This window comes from Meleagris gallopavo, chromosome 11 (assembly GCF_905368555.1).
Source record: "Meleagris gallopavo chromosome 11, MGAL_WU_HG_1.1, whole genome shotgun sequence".
NCBI lineage: Eukaryota > Metazoa > Chordata > Aves > Galliformes > Phasianidae > Meleagris > Meleagris gallopavo.
In genome coordinates, this window is record NC_139414.1 from 11,972,198 (window position 1) to 11,991,781 (window position 19,584).

Sequence of the window (19,584 nt, forward strand, 5' to 3'; positions counted from 1 at the left end):
TACTTTCAATCTTAGTAGGCAGAGAAAGCTGTGCCAAGTTCCCTAAAACGCAGACTGTTCTCTTGAGGAAAAAATGTAAGAACAGTAGAGGGCAGCATTTCTCCATGCACACGGACTTCTTCACCTGATACCAGCAGCAATTAAAGATAAGGACATTAAACAAGACAGCCTTACAGTAAACTATCTCATTTTCTAACCTCTCCATTTTACAGCAGTACACTTTCACAGCATGTGCTATACAAACCTCAGAACTGGGGTTCTGATATTGGGGTCTACTACCCCCATTCAATCCTTCAATATTACTCAAAGTGAGACAAATCTTTCTGCTGAGTTTCTCAACACAAACTCCTAATAAACAACTTAATATGATCTTCGAAATCACCCATCATAATGAGTTAGTATTATCTACATTATTATTAGAAAAGGCTTTCATTGAACTAATTACATTTAGCAACAGGAATCTTTTGATTTGCAGCTTCAATTTATTTTGGTTTAACTCACATTGTTCATGTTCTAACATCCTGTTTGACAAGTCATTGCTATCTTTGTATTTGGAAGTATATTCCCTTTGTAGTCGAGACAAGCTCTTCCACTTTTCCCCCCCACAATTATAGACCACTGCGTAAAAACACCACTTTTCCCATCTCCTAAGTTGCCCAGATGGTCTCTAAAGAGTATTTCACAACCAATTAAAATTAAAATCAGGAAGAGTTAAAAAGACCATGCTACTTCTAGCTCATCTTCATATTTTCCTGCATTCTCCTGAATTTCTGTTACTTTCATAACATCAGCTACGTACATGTGATCCTATCAACAGCCCAGTAGGAAGGGAGAAATAGGGAAATTGATGCCTATCAGATAAGAGATCATGATTATTTCCAGGATCATGATTGTTTTCTGCAGAAGACTTAAGCTGCATTTACTATTAATGAGTCGCTGAATTTGCCACCCCTCCTCATCTGGAACTGTTCTGAAGTACAGAGTCCCACTTCAACAAAGAGCAGTGCAGTGGCTGAAGCACTCACAGCCTGTCTACCTGCACTGAAGGAAGATGAAAGCAGCAGGTTAAAAAAAAAAAAAAAGCTTTATGTAATAAGACAGTCCTATGTACAGCTTAAATTGTTATCAATTCTAACTACAGAAAGCAGTGGGGAAAAAAAAAGGGGGGGGGAGGGAGGAGTGTATAAACACCTTGGTTGTTTTTTTGTTTTTTAATAAAAAGACTGAAGAATAAAAAGTTTCTTTCTGGTAAGACATCTGTAGAGAGGTACAGGAATATACTACAAGTCTACCCTGCACTACTGGGAGTTACTGTGTATTTCCCAAGAGATAACTAACAAAGTAAAGTAAAAAGTTGTCTGTTACAGAAGAAAAATTGCCTAAGTCAAATATTATAATATTATGGGGACTTCAGAGTTACTACATAAAGAAGAAACCAAATGTGTCCAAGAGGAAAGCTCCTAAGCTACCCTGCTTGCACCCCCTGCACAGACCTCACAACGTGCAAGCAAAGCATTCCTTGTGAGTGTCAACTGCACCAAGGCAATAAAGGCACCACAAACAGGTAGCAAAAAGCAGCCACCACACTGCCTGTTTTTCCAGTATGAAAGACATGCCACGCTGGTAAGAAAAAATTCACTGCAGAGCGTTCCATCGCAACAGCACACTTGAGAGAAGCCTAAACCACATGGCTGGCACATTCAGCCTTGCACAGATGAAGAAGGACAAAAAGCGTCCTCAGCATTCATTACAAGGTATGTAGGCACAAACAAACCCACTGTTAGAGCGCATACAAAGGATGTAAGGCAGTCTCTCTTCCAGGCAGTATGGGTTTGTCACTAAAATGTCCTATGGACTGTTCATTCTCCATTGGGCAATCAGGTGGGTTCAGAGAATGCTGATGACTCCTGCCCACAATGAACTTTAAGACAGTAGCCCTCAGTTACACTTTCACTAAGTATTAGAGTTTCATTAAAGCACATCTTTCCCTCCTCCAAGCCCAGACGCAGCAGCGACTGGTCAACAAAATTACCACTGCGTTAATATTGAGTAATATTCACTGACAGTGGATCAAGCTGTGATTAAGAATCAAATAAATAAAGTGAAAAGAAAAGCAAACCTCACATTAAAAAGTCCTGGTGAAACTTACTGCGTTTGCAAATCAAGTGCTGTGCCCACCTGTGAAACAGAACCAACGGTGGCATATGAGAAAAATCAGCCAGTGAGTTCGGCCTCCTGAAATGGCACTTGAATACAGAGAAAACCCTACTTGGATATTGTTTTTGAGAGGGTTTTTTGAGCAAGGGGTTGGGCTGTCCTTTTTTTTTTTTTTTGTTTTGGTGGATTTATTTTTTGAAGAAACCTAAATACCCTGCCTGCTGAAGGAATCGTGCTGGAGACCATATGCCCAACTATGAGCAACCCTACATTTATTCACCCACTCTTTTCTCCCAGTTTTCATTACAACAGAAAACTGTGCCAGAGCTGCTCACTCTGAGGGTCCAGATTCACGAGCAGCAGCCAAAAAGACCAAACATTTCAGTTCTCCTGTAGAGAGAATAGCTGTTCTCCTCCCTTCTCCTTACAGAAATGTTGATCTGTTAAACCCTATCATTTTACCTGTCTTTTCAGCTGCAGCTGAGCCAATTTAACTGCTCTGCGCACTACATTCTCTATTCCAGCAGATACCTTTTCATAGATCCAAGTGCTCAGCAGACTTCTCCATGAGCTGCTTTAACTCACTAACCACCAGAAAAGCATGCTGCACTCTACTGGGCTTCCAGCACACGAGCGAGAAGCTGGAAGCACTCTCATTTGCAGCAATCCAATACATCAGGACACTGTCACACCTGAAGCTACAGACTGAGCTCTTCTCCCACAATAAGGACAGACAGCAAAGCAAAACTGATTAGGAATAAACACTTCATTTTGTTACTTCCATTAATCCTACCTGAAAAAAAAAAAAAAAAAGTCACTCAAGTTGAAAATCACCAGCTCCTCTGACAGAGTTCCAGAAGTGAGTTCAGAAAATACTTAGAAGGAATCTTTAATATAGGTCAGATTTTTCCCCTTTTTATTGCTGCATTCAGCATCTTCTCCAAATATATTCCACACCACGATCTCAGACAGTACACACTGGTATTTTATAGCCATTTGTTGCTAATCAAACACATCTAAAACTTATGCAGTAACCAGATGTAACTAATTTCCATTACAGATAAGTAAGTACCAACTTGAGGACAAAGACTCAAAATCTTCTGGCAACACTCATCAGCTTCATATAAATACACCAAGAGTTGGCTCAACTACCCCACGTCTTCAGTCAAACTAGAGCAAGTACAAACTTTGCTGATGCATGCCTGTCTGAAGAATTATGCAACTCTATTAACTTTATCAATGAAATGATCAAGTTAAAGCTTCTACATACTTCAGTCATTTACAAAGAATAAGGAAACACGTGTACCAGGATATGTGCATATGAAGAACAAGACTGATACCTTCATCCTGTATTTTATGTGCACTGTAGGGAGATGGACAAGTCCATATAAAAGAGAGCCACCCAAGTTTACTAAATACAGAGCAATTCCCTCTCACACAGGTTTTCTGGGCCATGGCGTGGGTGGCTGGTAGAATATCAAGTCAACAGAAAGATGATGTAAGAAAAACCTTTTAAAGAGAAGTTGAGTGGACAAGGCTTACAGTATCTTTGTAATTGATATACAGTAAGACATTTTCCTAATATTTGCTTTAGCATATTCTCTTATGCTTTCTTCATAGTGCTTTTCAGATTTTATGTTTCAGGTCGCTCTATCATTTCCATTGCTGTCACTCTGTGTCATCTTCAATTTCTTCCTCACTCCTGGTGTCTTCGGTCATCTCATCATCTTCAAACCTATTCATCCACAGAACTCACACAAGTCACCTTTCAGTTCTGTCCTGGAATCTGAAATACAGTTTGTTTGTTTGTTTGTTTTTAAGATCTTTAGCTCCAACTTTTGGATTTAACCAATCTCCCACTGGTTCACATTACCCTGGGCTTCCTTATTTGCTATTAAGAGTCAGAAATACAAATCCTGGCCAAAGTCCAACCTGAGCAATAAAAGTTCAAGTAGTCTTTACAAACACAACAAATACCTGCAGCGGCGATATAATTTTTCCCAGCATGACTACAAGTTCAGTATTCTCTCCTTGTATTTCTCATCTTTTTTTGTCAGATACCCTTTAAGTCCACCTACAGTACACATTCCTCACTCTTAACAGCACACCTCATCTCCTATTCCGAATGCCAATGAGCCAATCCCTCAGTCTGCAGGCAGCCATCCTTCGTTCTGACACCTACCAGCCATCCTAGCAGGCAGCTGTTTCTTTGGCATTGCTTTATATTGCAAGATTACATACAGTAGCAGTTTCATACCATCTGCCAACACTGCCAACATTACTGTGATGCACAGGTTTTTTTTCTTTCACTTCCCAAAGTTTTTATGATGACTGATTCTGCACCCATTTCTTCAACATTATAACCAGATGGCATATCAAAGCCAAGTGGTATCTTATTTGCACTACTCAATTGGCTCAGCAGACAACCATGTTCGATAGGCAACCCAACACATTTGGAAATCTATTTGTTCTTTAGAGAAGACAAGAAATGGTTGCAAAATCAAACTACAGATGCCAACTTTGAAGGGCTGTTGTGGACTATTTAACACTCACAGTATTTAAGCTTTTGGTGTATTTATCTCTCATGTAACTGAGTTTCTATCTCTACAGTTTTAAATCAAGAAGTTCTGGGATTTGTTCCTCCATTTTAAGAGGATTCTCCTTTGGGCCCAGACAGTGAATTTCTGCATCACTTTTATACATGAAAGCTTTCCATTTTTACAGTCTTGCCTGCATCGCTTCACATTTCCTTCCATCATTAGAGTCTACTCACAGTACCTCCAAAAATTTAAAGCTCACAATGCAACTTCTCCTCACCTCTTCTCGTAGCATTGCTGAAATACTGTGACAAGTCCTGTGGAAAGCCACCAAGAAAGTGAAAAAGCTGGAGCACAATGAGGAAAGGTTCAGGGAACCTGGAGAAACAAAAGCTTCAAGCAGAGCTAGCAGCAGCCTTCCTATACCTAAGAGGAGTTTAGGAAGAAAACCAAAATTGGCTTTTCGTAGTGCACTGCAGGAAGACAGACGATGTTCAAACAGATAGGGTGGGGGTAAATGAGGAAGCTACCAAAGGCATTAAAAAAAAAAAAAAAAAGCCTATATTTATGAAAAAGAATTAATTCTCAGACCACACTGCCAGAAAAGTTGTCAAATCTCAGTTGTTAGACATTTACAAGCTCTAACCAGCCAAAGCCCTAAGTGACCCATTTTGAGTTTGATGGTTGGGTGAGGTCACTTCCACAGGAGATCCTATACCTGTAGGCAGCAGGTGAGGAGGAACAGGAGATGTGCTCCATGCTTGGGCTCCACAGAGCCTCCTGCCATGCACAGCCACACCGCTGCTGGCCCAGGTGACCAGCATTTTCAGTGACTCCTGATTTAACAACGTGGGGAGGGGAACAAAATAAAAAAAAAAAACAAAAAATAGAAACCTTCATCTTTCTCTTTGGTATTAAGCAAACGGGTCATACACGCTCACCCCCTTCTGAAGATACCACATTTTGGCTCCTGTCAGAGACAAGGTGCTGGACTGTATAGACAGTACTGTGGGGCTGCCCAAGCAGCACACTTCTTGGGGCTTTGAAACAAGAACTGTATGCAACGACCATTCTTTTGCACTACTGGCTTATAAGGAATATTATTTGAAGTAACTTAAAATCAGATGATTTTACTGAATATATACAACTGAGGGAGCAAGTTAACAAAGACTGCTCAAAAACTGCTCTTCTGGAAAAAACAAAATATACAGATATGAAAAATCATTAAGTGTCATGTACTCATTTAAAACTGTTACTTAAATAAAGTCATTACTGTAAGCGCAGCCCACGTGCCTGCTCTTAATAGTATCCATGGTTGCAGTGATGCAAATTTGCCTACCTACATCAAACCAAATGTGCCCACATAAGGAGAGAAAAAAAGCCCTGCATTAATCAGTGTTCTTTGCGCTGGTTGAGTGTGAAGAAAAGCAGTAGTTTAAGGACTTATTTTCCCATCACAAACAGAGCTTCATTCTTAATTAAATACAGTACAGATCAAATTAGAAAAGATCTCTCAAATTCATTAAAAAATTTATCTCTCTGGCCAAATTCTCTATTTTGCTACACTGAAATAAAAAGTAACAATTAATTGTTTCAAAATTTTTTCACTGTTAATAGGAAAGGGAAGTATTTAACAGTACTTCTAATCATATCATGCATTTCTTCAATGCTGATTTCAAATGTCACATGCATTAATTTACATCAGAGAAGTAGTTCTGCACACAACATTAAGGAATGTATTTTTTATTAGATTACAGCTTTCGAGTACTCTGATGTTCACAGAGAAGTACACAGTATTTTATAAGCTTCAATTTAAATAAACAGCTTCAGATGAAGATGCCAGGCAGTACAGTAACATTTAACTAAGTGAGGCCAGAACCTCATGTTAACCAGCCAGGAAGGATTAAGAGGTGGTAGGTAACTCCAGGTGGAGATGCACGATCAGCCTAAGCCAATCTAAAGGCTTCTGTTGGAGAGAGGACGATCTCTTCCTCTTCCGTGCAGCACTGCTGTGAACACTGGACTTGTTTAAGTGTTTGCTCTCATAGGGCAGTGCTGGCTGAAACACAATTCTGCCTTGCCAGAATCAATTTTCAAATGTCTGAACTTTTTGTATGAATCATTTTTCTGCTCACTGGGATCGTTATCTGATCCTAATCTCTCTGTACCTAAAGGAGTAAAGCAGCAACACTAAGAACTATTGTAATCAACCAAACTTGTGATTTTAAAGGGTAGGTTTCACTTCCAAAAAACCAACAGCTTGGATACCAGAAAGATTTCTTTGCTGGTGACAGATGAGGTAACCTCACCCATTCCAATCAGCCTTGCTTCCCTCCATCAAACAGACTCCTAAGCACCTTTACCTTGGCTCTTATAAGAGCTATCCTCAAACCCATGCATTATTCTTTAAGATGTTTAGTTTCATTCTATTCCTTGAGAACGTGCTTCCGAACAAGCTGCATTGCCTCAAATTACCTACAAATAACACCAGAAGCCAGACTAGAGTGCTAAAAGTTTAACCCTGCAATTACTCAAATATCCAGGGAAAAGGGAGCAACACAGGACAACAGTTTACCAATAACAAGAAAAATAAAAACCCTTAAAAAGACAACAAAATAAGAATTCTCACCCTATCCACATTTCACAAGCACACATTAATATACTATCCATTTATGCATCAGATTTTACCTCTACCAGTTACATGGGTTGCATTAAAAAAAAAAAAAAATCACAAACAAAACTTCTTTCTAGCACAGAAGTAATGGCACTAAGCTATTTGGGTGCCTCCATCTCAAAGCAGCAAGATGTCCAAATTAGAGAACATATGGGAATATATCCATCCCTAGCAGGACTCCCTAAATTCAGCATCTTTTCTTTTAAACATGTCCTGATAATGGTTATGTAAAACATCACTTAGAATTCCACACTACAGAACAAAAAGCAAACTATTACATTAGCACATTTAAAGAGTGAGTTCTATAGGAAAGAATCTTACTGCAAAATGACAAAAACAAATTCATCATTCTTCTTCATATGAGTTTTTCAACCTGCATAATCAGCTCTGACAATAATTATGTTCTGTGACTGTTCTTAGCAACAACTACAGAATGTACATTCACAATTGGTGCATTTAAAGTTAAAAAAAAACAACAACACTAGAATACCATCAAGATGTTCTCATTACAGGGAGACAAAATTGAAAGAGAGGTTCAAGAACTTAAGATCACAAGTATTAATCAAAAGCTTTATGATCTTACCTTGGTCGTCACAATGCATAAACAATCCATTGTTTCAGCATAGCAGGTATTTTTCCAAACATATAAGAGGCTTATTTTCAGTCCCAGCAAAAGATCATCTCAAACGAGAAGCACTCTTACTGAATAGTCAAAACAGTAGAATGTGAGCCAGGTTCCCCTTTGGATTCATTCAGAGGTAGAAATAACGTGAAGAAAAAGAAAGAGCAAGCTAAAATACAAATGCTGGAAGTTTCATGAAAGATTCTTAACCTATTTTGACTACCTATGTCTGAAAAACTCGAATTTATCTTTGAAAATATCTTACAAAAGATGTCAAATCTCATTCCATACCAGTTAAGTGCCTCCTCATAGTCTGTTTCACATACTCCTCTTTCAGGATTACCTAACACATAAGAGTCATAGGGATTCATTTGATGAAATGCACTACGAAATTATTTTACAGCAAAAAAATCTCAGTTCAGCTTCTCTTAGCTTGTTACAATTTCTAAAATTAAGCTTTTGCTCAAAAATAGTTAAGGTTACAAGCAAGCATTTTTCCTGTAACATCATTTCAGCATTTGTTAGCTGCAAAACAACTGATTTCTTAAGCAGTAATGAATGGAATATTCCACGTAGAACAGGGAGAGAAGAAAGTGGCAAGGAAAGAGTAATGCATATTGCAAGAGAAACGCTATTTTGAGCCTTGAATTAACCTAGAATTTCATTTTCTTTTGTAATGCTGTAATGCAATGACAAGGCAAAGTTTGTATGCAGAAGCATAGCCTTCTCAGCCTGATTAACACAGCTGGGAACAGTCAAACATTTGGACACACAAAAAAAAACAGTTTGTACTGTGAAACACTAACCTGGCAGTTTCATGCACAAATTAGAACCTTGCTATATTAATCTAGCACACAAAGCATTGGAAGCAATCAGTTAACCTTCAGGTCAGTTAACCTCTCTCATTAGGTCTCTCCCCCCTTTGCTGCATATACAGGGAAGCATTTTGAAAAAAATATATCAACAGAAATTTAAACTTAAATTCTCATGTGTATTATTTGGTGTTTAGCCTACGATGTACAACCAACGGTATTTTGTGTCACCAAACAAGTCTAAAACATTCCAGGTATCCACCCAGGGCATTCTCACAATACCGTTTCGCTTTAAAAACAGGTTCCAGAATCAAGTCCAAGCAGCCCCTGGTATGCATTGCATTAGTACGAGACTGTTCTCTCTCCTTTCTCATCCTTCAAAGAGCCATTCTTCACATCACATCATCTGGAACAATAAAGCTTAATTCACTCTGAGCCCTCTGGATGCCCGCAAGAGGCCGTGCCAGCACCTACCAGGCTCAGTGCTGTGCTTGTCCCCACACTTGCTAGCTGGAGCACTGCACCAGGCAGCAGCCCACCTGCTGCTGCAGTCACCCCCAGCTCATACAAACCTCGGGTTAATGCAGCCACTGCTCACACTGTGATATCATGGCCACGGGTGTGTTATGATGAGACCTTGACTTTGAGCGAGGCATGCACACCCACGTCTTATAGCCAAAAACAGAATTAGTTTCGTTTCAATTGAGTGTCTCAACCAAAGCCTAGCTCTCATGGAAGTGGCAGGGCTGAGGGAGCACAGGCGTTACAACAGGAGCACCACATGCTGAATAGTATCGAATAGAGGCTGGCAGGCCTCAGCTCATGAGAGGTATGAAGCCAAACAACAGCAACTCTGTTTTCCCCTCAGCAGATATACAAGTAGAAAAAATCCGCAGTTTTACTCCACTGGACTCCCTGGCTCTGCCCTATTATATACTGGGGGAAGAAAAAAAGCCAGAAGAGAAAGAAGTTAAGAAATAAGGAAACTATTTTTCCTAAGATTAAACTTCCCCCTCTCCCCCCCAGAAATACTGCTTTTATAGGACATGGGAGAAAAGAAGGACAATAGAAAATAATTTTCCCATATCTAAATTACTAACATAAAATCATTAAGCAAGAAAAGCTTGCTAACATGCAAGCAAAAAAAAAAAATACTCAGCTCAGCTTAAATGGAACGTCAAGTTTTATCTTACATCATTCAGCATCAAGACCAGGATTTCTACCTTGCATGTTGAAATCAAGGCAGAGATTCACACGGTCTCTGCTGCCTTGGAAGCAGTTCTAGTATGAACACCAGGTGAAGGTTTCCCTCTGCAGAGATAAACATGCATCTTTCAGATTGATGTAAGACTCAACCCAGACAGAAGAAGTATAAAAATTCTGAGTTCAGAAAACAGAGAAGCAAAGCAGCAGCCAAGCAGCTGGAACCCTTCTTTGTCAGAAGGAAAAACAGGCACGTAGCTCAGTGCATTCAAGATACTCCTTGTACAAAATATCCTTGAATCCCCCAAGTCTTCTGAGAAGACTGATTGCTCATGTGCTTTGAGCAGAGAACCTCATAAAGCACAAGGATACAAAACCAAGAGAAACTGAGCAAATGTCTTTTTAGGTGGCTTGGCACACATCTATTGATGTCTCTTAATGCCTGGCCTAAGGCACGCAGCCCACATGTGTGCTTCTTGCACAAACTTCAATTCAGGAGCTCTGCCTGTCCATCAGTCACGCTCTGTGTATCAAGGGCACAAATCAATGACCTTTCTCATCACTCAAATTTCTCTCAGCCATCCCACTCTAAGATTAAGCTTATACAACCTAATCGTGGCTACAGCTGTTTTATTCAAAGGTGCTTTCCTCTTTTTTTTCTTTAAATTCTTGTCTTCTCCGGGAATCCTTTAGAACCAAGGATCATCATCTTCCCACTGTCATCTTTTTACCAAGACCAGTGGCCGATAAACCTTGTCACAAAAGGCACCAAACTGTTTAGATCCACTATTCATATGAACTGTGCTAAAGAGAGCAATTCAGAGAGCATGAAGAGGCATTGCTTGGTTGAGGTTTCAAATGGATGAAAAATTATTTATCAGTAAATGGATGCCATTGTGGGGCAAGTCCACACACAATGGAAAGATACCAATCACACGTACTGTAGTGGCAAAGCAAGACATTTTGTAACAAATACCAGTGCACATTTTCATAAATCCAATACACAGATGGATAAGCTCTCAAAGAGAGTACATAAACCAGCAGTTTCCAGTCCAAAAACATAGTATCTGCATGCTTTTCGTTGGAAATCCTGCTCATCAAACAAACAAATTTGAAAACATGAGTCAAGCTTTCCTGAGGCTTAGCATTTTCAGAAGAAACAAGAACATAGCTTCTTGGAGACAAATTTCAGAACTCCCTGAATGACCAAGCACATGTTACACCTTGGAGCTCAGAATGACAGGGTTGTTTAAGAAAAATAACCATGTAAAAAAAAACAAACAAACAAAAAAAAAACACAGAACTGAAGGATAAACAACATAATACATTAACTTGGAAACTTCTTTACTTTAAAATGTGATGTGAGGAGCAACAGAAAGATCCTGAAGTACACCAAAAACCTGAATCAACATCATGACATGCAAGAAAAGCTCTATTTTTAACACAAAGAATAAGACACTTGTGTGTAGCCAGTAAGCATTTCTTAGACAGTAAGATCATTATTATTTCACTGAAATTGTAAACAGCACCACAATCTGTTCACATATTCATATCTACTGAAAAATAAACATTTGTTCTGTCAGTTCTATGTCACACCAGTAGCAATCACCAACATCTGTTCTACCCAGTTCCATTCACTGCTACCTGTGCCATTAACACTGAAAAAAAACAAAGCATGATACTCATCTGAGTAATACAAAGGGAAGAGATGGGATTTTCTCATGTTGAATTACCTACCAATTCTTTCAGGTTGTACATAGCAGTCCCTTTTTTTTTTTTCTTCATGGATCCATTCTTTTTCCAGCATGAAATTCTCTATCTACCAGATACATCACCAGATAATTAAAGGAAAACCCATGCATATATAAACCATACAATGAATAAATCACAAAAATTTAAATAATGCTTTGGAAAAACACTGATTTTGCAAATAGTTTCATCCACCAACAAGTTATAAAAGCACATATGGTTATTTAAATGCTAATTTGCTTTCCAATTCTTTGAGAAAACTTGTGTAACATACAGCTGTCACAGGTATAACCAGAGAAGCAGGCTCACTAAGCTTTTTGATAGTACATCAGTTCCTCAACTTCAGCAGATCTGAAGAGATTTCAAAGACCCGGCAAAGATCAAGCAGTAGCATCACTGCAAGCATTATCTCAGCTCCTTTAGCAAAGAAAGCATTAACATTTTAAGGTGCTGCAGCCTAAGCCAGCTAACCTTAGAACCTGGTGCACAATATTATTATTACAAGTTAAAAAAAAAAAACAACAACAACAATTAAAGGTAAAATTTTAGAAATAGTAGAAATTCACTGCTTGCGTATGCATCCTGAACTGAATTCCACTCTCTTGTTTGTACAAACTGTCTAGATTTTAAGAATTGAAGGAAAATAATAGCAAGCCAAATGTCATTTCCCTCCCACTAAGTTGGCATGGAGAAAGCAATGAGGCTCCTCAGACTATATACTATACACTCACTGCAAGACCTCAGAATCTACACTATCAGATGCCCAAATAAAACAAGCATGCTATTTCTGCAGTAAAAGTAGCTGTAAAACATACCAGGCAATACACAAGCATATGCAACACAAGCATAAAGCAACAGTACAACAGTTTGCAGAACTATCAGACACAGCACGCCATCAAGGTAGCCAGCAATGAGTCTGTACAAATTCTGAGGACATATTTGAAGATGATCACCATGATAGGCCTAGATTTCTCCAGGAAGCACCTGCTTTTGGGACAGGTACAACTGACTGCGTTTGCCAAGGCCCGATGAAGATACTGCAGTCAACAAAGCCTACTGCAACAGAGAAACGGAAGCACAGCATCTTTAACACCATACACTAGGAAGGCAGGTAATGCTTCCAGGGATTTCCTCTCAGATTCTGATTAACCATTTGACACACATTTCCAGTATGAATACAAACTACAGACTATCCATTAAATGAGCAGTTTTCTTCATCCCCCTGGAAAATATACCTCAAGTTCCTTCTCCACACAACGTTATCTCATCTTAAGATGTTGCATAGAGCTATCAAAAAAAATCTTTGAAAAGTTAAGACATCACTGCTCGCTTTGTAGGCACAACTAATTCTCATGCTGTACAAGAAAATTAAGTTAGTTTAATTCCATCTCTTATCAAAATATTCACATTATCTTTCTCTGTATGGATTTTGAGCACGCTCAGCCTGAGCCTGCGGTAGCTTAAATAGCAAAGTCAGCTAACAGTATCTAAATGTGTTACCATTCCACTTTGCTTGGCACTTCTATTAATACACCTGGAATACTGCATTCAGCTTGTGGCCCCCTAGCATGAGAAAGATGTAGATAACCTGAAGCAAGTTGTGCAGTGGGCCATCAATACAGTGAGGGGCTGGAAGGGTTACTCCATAGAGGATGAGGACACTGCTCCTGATTTAGCTTTGAGAAAAAGTTTCAGTATGACCTAAAAGAAGTCTTCCAATACCTGAAAGACAACAGGGGCAAGAGCATCTGCACGAGGAAATTAGGAAGCAGAAATCAACTGAAAGAGATATCAAGAAGTAAAAAAAAAAAAAAATCTTTTTCCCTGTCAGGATAGTCTAGTATTGGAACAGATTGCCCAGAGAGCTTTTATAATCTGTGTTTTCATTAACCCTTAGCAATCTAACATTTTCCATTAGTGAGACTGGATGATTCCACGATTGCAAGACAATTAAAGTTTCATTTCTACCTTGCCTTGGTTGGACACTTAGCTAACAGGTCTGTAATTTCAGCTCTTTTCCTTCATTATTTCCTCTTCTGCTTTCTTTCTATCACAAGAGAAAAGAACTTGGCAAGGACTTAGAAGATACTAAGCCAGATACTCCCTACATGCCTGATTCTATCTGCACATCCCCATATGTTTGAACAGGGAAAACCACAGATCAGCCACCATTATTCACTAAACACTGAGATCTGTTAGCCTAGCTGTAAAAGTAAATGTTCTGGATCAAGTTCCACCACCTAAGCCAAAATGTTTACTTTCAGATGGGGTAACTTTTTTCTCCCCCTCCCAGCTTCTAAGATGAAGTTGGGGCTACTTTTACACCAGAGAAATTAACAAGCATTTGCTATTCGGCTTGAATTAAACCAACCAGTACCTCACCGAGTTAAAGGAAAAAGAAAAAAAAGAAAAAAAAAAAAGTGTCTCCTTAGCAATAAACTCCTCAATTAGGTGAAGGCAGACCACCAGAGATTCAAGTTTCACCGCGTACTTCCCAGGCACGAAGCGTCCCACCTGCAGATGGCACTGCAGATCGCGGCTCTACGAGCGCTCAGCAGCACAGACCCTCACCCACGACCAGCACGGAAAGCCAGCTTTACACTCCTTAACCTACATTACCAACGCACCCAAGCTCAGTATTTAACGCACCTGATAGATTAACCTTTTCCAATTGAAACGAGATACACCTTCTACTGGTCCTTAGCGCTGCAGGGATTAACATTCCTGTCCCGCTTATCACTGCCTTGAATTTTTTTTTTTTTTTTTTTTTTTTTTTGGTCCCATCATCTTTTTGTACTGAAAGCTAAAACAAATAAAGCTGTCAGAAAGCACAGAAAGGAAACCAGATTGCTGCGAGCAGGAAAACCGCAGTCTGTAGCTCTAACTTCCTCTAATACAGTATCTATGGGAATTACAAAATCTACTGCTTTGATCCAGAAGTAGTAAAGCCAAAGAACTCTGTTACGTTCCATTAAAAGCCCTTAGGCAAGCTAAACTTGCATACCACTACTCCATGTATATACAAGCACACATTGCTAAAAAGTCACTTCCAAAGTCAGCTGCATAGAAAGTTCTTGTAATACAATCCTCATTCACTTCAGGAAAGCATTCTATTCCCACTCTCAAGCAACTTTCACATAGAGCAAGTGTCAGCGGGAAGAAAACCCAGTTGCTCCAGAGTAACTACAGCAGAAACATATCACTAAGGCAAAAGAAGTGTGATTTAAGGCATGGCATTCAAGAACATCAATCTGCAAGTAATAAAAACTGTCCCAATCTCATCCACTCTTGTCCTGCCACCTAAAATAACTTCCAAGTGCATCTGGTACATTGGTCTGGTTAATGAGCTACCATTCATTTGGGCAGCAGAATTGCAAGTCTGAAAAGTGACCATTTCTGTTTAGAAGTTGCCAATGAATCAAATGGGCATGCTAAACTCAGGTTCCCTCTGGTCTCTAATAAGTTTCAGTGAACAAAACAAATCATTAGGTGTCACACATGCTGTAGCAGTATTAGAGGCTCACTACACCTTTACATTGATTAAAACCAGATTTATAATAAAAAAAAAGTTCCAAGGAAAAAAGCATATTATTGAAAGCAAAATGCATCAAATTTTACAGATTAAAAATGTTAACTTTTATTACTACACATAGCAGGTGCCCATATTTAAGAATTCCCCCTGTTTCTCTTTGTTTGCCTGGTTGGAGGTAGGGTTTGGATTTTTAATTTCAAAATATGGAGGGAAAGGTATTAAGAAAAAACAGTCAGCAAAGAAGAAAATTAAGACTGAAAATAAGTACAACCACGTTTACTATAACAACTGTTATATATAGCTTATCTTTCAAAAAAAAAAAATAAGAGGCATACAAAATACAAAAAACGCAAATGAAATTAATACTGAAATTCCACACTTCAAAACTCTCCATCTATCCAACCACAATGTGGGAAAATAGCACTCCTAATTAGCAGTATTCTAATAAAGTCAGGTCAGCTTTGCTGTGTGTGACAAAGACTGAGAGAAGCTTAGTTTGGTTTTGCATTAATTAACATCCACACCAATATGTACAACCTTGCTTTTAAATAGTGGAAGTCAATGCAAGATCCAGTTCATATACTGAAGGTCAGACGTTTGTTTGCCTTCCATAGGACACCTGAGACATTGAGGTCTGGAGGAAGACAGGCGGCTTTGTCACAAATGTCCAAATCTGGGACACTTAAAAGAATAACAAAGTGATCCACATTGTATCAGGTTAGTTGTTGTAATTATACACCACTACCACTGTACTGCACAGGAGAAACAGTTGCTTCACCTAGCAAAGAGCTCAGCTGAGATACTTCACTAATAACTATGTTTAGCACTTCTTGAGTCAGGCCTACAGGTAACACAGCTTTTTCCATATTATTTCCCATATATCCAACATCACTATGGATTTTTTCCATAGGCGATAGCTCTTAAATATGATTTTCATTAAAGCAACTACAGCAGTGGCTCACTCTATACAACTAATGCCTCAGAGACAAGTGATTTCATGTTTCCCAGTCTAAAAGTCAATATTCACAAAAATCAAAGGAAAATAATTCATTGCTACATTGAAAGTTCAACTTCTAATCTTTGAGATATTTGATTACCTGCAATCCTGACAAAAACACAGTACACCAATGTTGTGCAGTTTCTTGATGCAAAGAGATTGTAACAATGATTCTTAGCAATATATAACATTTATCCCTGGCTACGCTAAAAAGTTGGTCTCTTCCCAATTAGACATCTTCCAAACTCTGACAAGATTCAACAATCCAGATTTCCTCTACAGAATTTGACAGATTCCATAATAGTTTCAATAGTACAAATTTTAGAAGAGCTTCAATAAGCACGAACACTTCTGGGGTGGGTATTTTTAATCTGTTTTTACTGCATAAACTCACTAGCACAACATACTCCTTCATGTTCTGTAACTAAGTCGACTTCCTTTATCAGAAGCTGTTAGAATTGCTCAGGTTCACTCGTAAGGCATCCTGAGGACTTCATCTTTCTGGGTGGCACACACACCCACACCCCTGAGGTGCCCTACAAGACACAGCACTACTCCCTCAGCAGGTCTGTTCACTGCTCTTCCTGAGCTCTATTGCTATTTAATAAAAACAAGTCATTTTAGCTTGCTACCTTCAACCACTGAGAAGCTCACACGCTTTCTGCAATACTGTCTGTATTTAAGGCACACCTGAAACAGAGTTCACCTCTTTGAGGACATACAAACAAGACTTACACAAAAAAATGCAAGTAACATTACTACTAAATCTGAGGGATGGAGATCCTGGCTTATTGAAAATACACCCTATCACGCATTTACTTCCCTGCTCCATTTTCTCACCACTTAACAGTCGCTTCATGGCACATTTAATGAAAAAAAATTAAACACATTAAGTAAAATGAACACATCTGTTACCTAACATTTCAATGGTTAAAAAAAAAAAAAACAGCAGAGACAACATACCTCTACACTTGGGCTAAGGCTGCTTGGCAGTGTTTCTGATGTCACTGTTGTGCTTGGAAGGCTGGAGAAGTCCCAGGTGTTCACAGGCTGTATTGGTTCAGATGGCTGAGAATGATCAATGCATTTTGGATTGTCGAGTAAGGTCACTTCATAAAATTCTTGAATATCTAGAGACACAAAAAAATTGTGAAGTTGGGTTCCATAGTTCTGATGATATTTTGAGTTTAACAAGCATTCTCATCCTGCAAAACAAATTAGATACCTGCTACTGGATATACACATCACAGATGAAGCCCTATCATTAAGATCACTTGAACCTTCCCACAGGATACACAATGCCTTGTATCTCAGAATGTGTGTCCCCACTCACTTCAGGCTTTGGTCACTGGCAGCAGTGCTACCAGAAGCACAGGCTGCAGCAGAAACAGCAGAAACATGTGAAATAACTTCAGTGGAACAGCAGAAGGGATGGGTATCTATGCTTCAGCTGATGCTATGCCTAACCTGAGGGAATGCAGCCTTTGGTCACCTGAAACCCTTATTCAAGGGCAATATTAGAAGGTCTCTTCCTGTGGTATGTACTTAAATTAAATGACCACAGAAATACAAGTCTATCGATGAAATCAGCGCCAAGAAAGTTAAAAGGAGTTAAGAAAAATGAAATTGATCAAGTTATACAGAACAAAAACAAATAAATAAACAGCTGATGACTCAACAGAAATAGGACGAAAACTGAATGGTATGAATTAGTATGAATTCTAAGTCTTATTTATGAACTAATAAGTAAATTTTGTTATTTATGAAGATTCAGCTGGAAACTTCAGGGGAAAAAGAATCTGGCAGCATTAGCTTTTGTTTTTATTTTCTATTGACATCCTATCCACTGCATGAAGCATTAATTAAAAATGAAAAGCAAAAAAAAGGAAGGATCAAGGATCAAGGGTCTTTCTAGGGAAATTTAAGTACCCAAAACTTGCTATCACTACAGTAATCATTCACATTAAATACATTTAAATCTAAAATTCAACTTAAGTCTAAAGAGTTTATGCTAAGGGAAGGACAGGGGAACAAAGAACTTATAAAGCTTTTACTCTTTTCTTGGAAGCAGAAAAGCCACTACACAGAAATTACAATTTATGTTTTTCATTACAACAGCTTCACAGAAGACAAGCACTTCTGACAAGGTTCGTCCAAGCAGGAAATAGGACCCAGCAAAGAGCAAGGAGGGTTCTCATCTGCAGAATCTTGTTGCTTTCCAGCAGCTGCCCAGAGACACTAAAAGAGGCACAATAACCAAATTCCTTTACAGATGGAGCAGCACCACAAGAAAAACACCACATAAATGAGAGACTTCTTACTGTTTTGTTGGTGTTCCACACACAGGTTTTCCTACAGACATTGCGCTCCTGCTCTTTTCATGTTCAGAAAACTCTAATCCTCAAATTCCATTTGTAGCTTCTCTCTTAGCAAGAGAAATTCCTACCAACTGCTTACATTAATTTTTAAAGTTACACTTGCTCTTTGCACTGCTGACTGGAAGAAAGCAAGGGCTACAGAAGACATTAAGTGACCTAGATATACAAGAGCAAACCAACCTCAGATTTAAAGGCAATTTGAATCTCTGTCCTTTACATTAGCTCCCATAGCTGCATTAACATTAATGCATCAATCAAGTGTACTGAGTAAAGATTTTTCCCCCCCAATATGCTGCTTTGTACATTAAAATAGGCAATGTTTTGAGCTGATTCCGTAGCAGCAATCCACATCAACCAGGACATGAAGACTGCTACATTATTTATGGGAAGGGGTTATTTGTGCAAGTGTTTTACAGCAGAAATCTAGGGCATCTACTCTCGATTCTGGTACTTCTAAGTCTCACTGCCAGCTGAGGTAGCCATTTGTGTACTGCAGAATGACTTGCTTCAGAAAGCACCTTATTTCCCATACACTGTTTCTCCATCTCTGAAGGACACCATATATTTACTACCAAGATATGTCAGACATACATACACCACCTAATATCAGGATTAGTCTCTGTTTATCCTGAACTTGCTCCAAGTAAGTAACAAAAGTTCCTAGGAATTTAATGGCTACAAAATAATATTCTTTTTCTTAAAAAACTAAATAAATCCCACCATCAATTTACACTGGCTATTCAGAATGCTGACGGTGAGCGCTTTTGAGCACAGCCTGGCAGTCTGTGCACCTCAGTGCACTAAGAGCACAAGGAACGAATGCTGGATGCTTGTAATTCGTGAAGTCAGAAATTCAGGCAATACTAAATCCAAGCTGTTCAATATTTTTATTTGGCCTACTGCTATGCGTCAGCTCACAAAGA

General features: G+C 38.9%; 1 protein-coding gene across 13 annotated transcripts in view; it reads right to left on the reverse strand.

The window, feature by feature from the left end:
- DLG1 (discs large MAGUK scaffold protein 1) overlaps positions 1-19,584 on the reverse strand; it is a 130,550-nt gene that overhangs the window by 99,245 nt on the left and 11,721 nt on the right. For 12 of the 13 annotated variants that reach the window (XM_085233220.1, XM_085233213.1, XM_085233216.1 and 9 more), the window contains exon 3: positions 17,247-17,413. In XM_085233220.1, the coding sequence (XP_085089346.1) occupies positions 17,247-17,413 (167 nt within the window). Of the gene's footprint in view, positions 1-7,951; positions 7,997-17,246; positions 17,414-19,584 lie in introns of those variants that run through there. The other variant, XM_085233218.1, reaches the window with a different exon arrangement.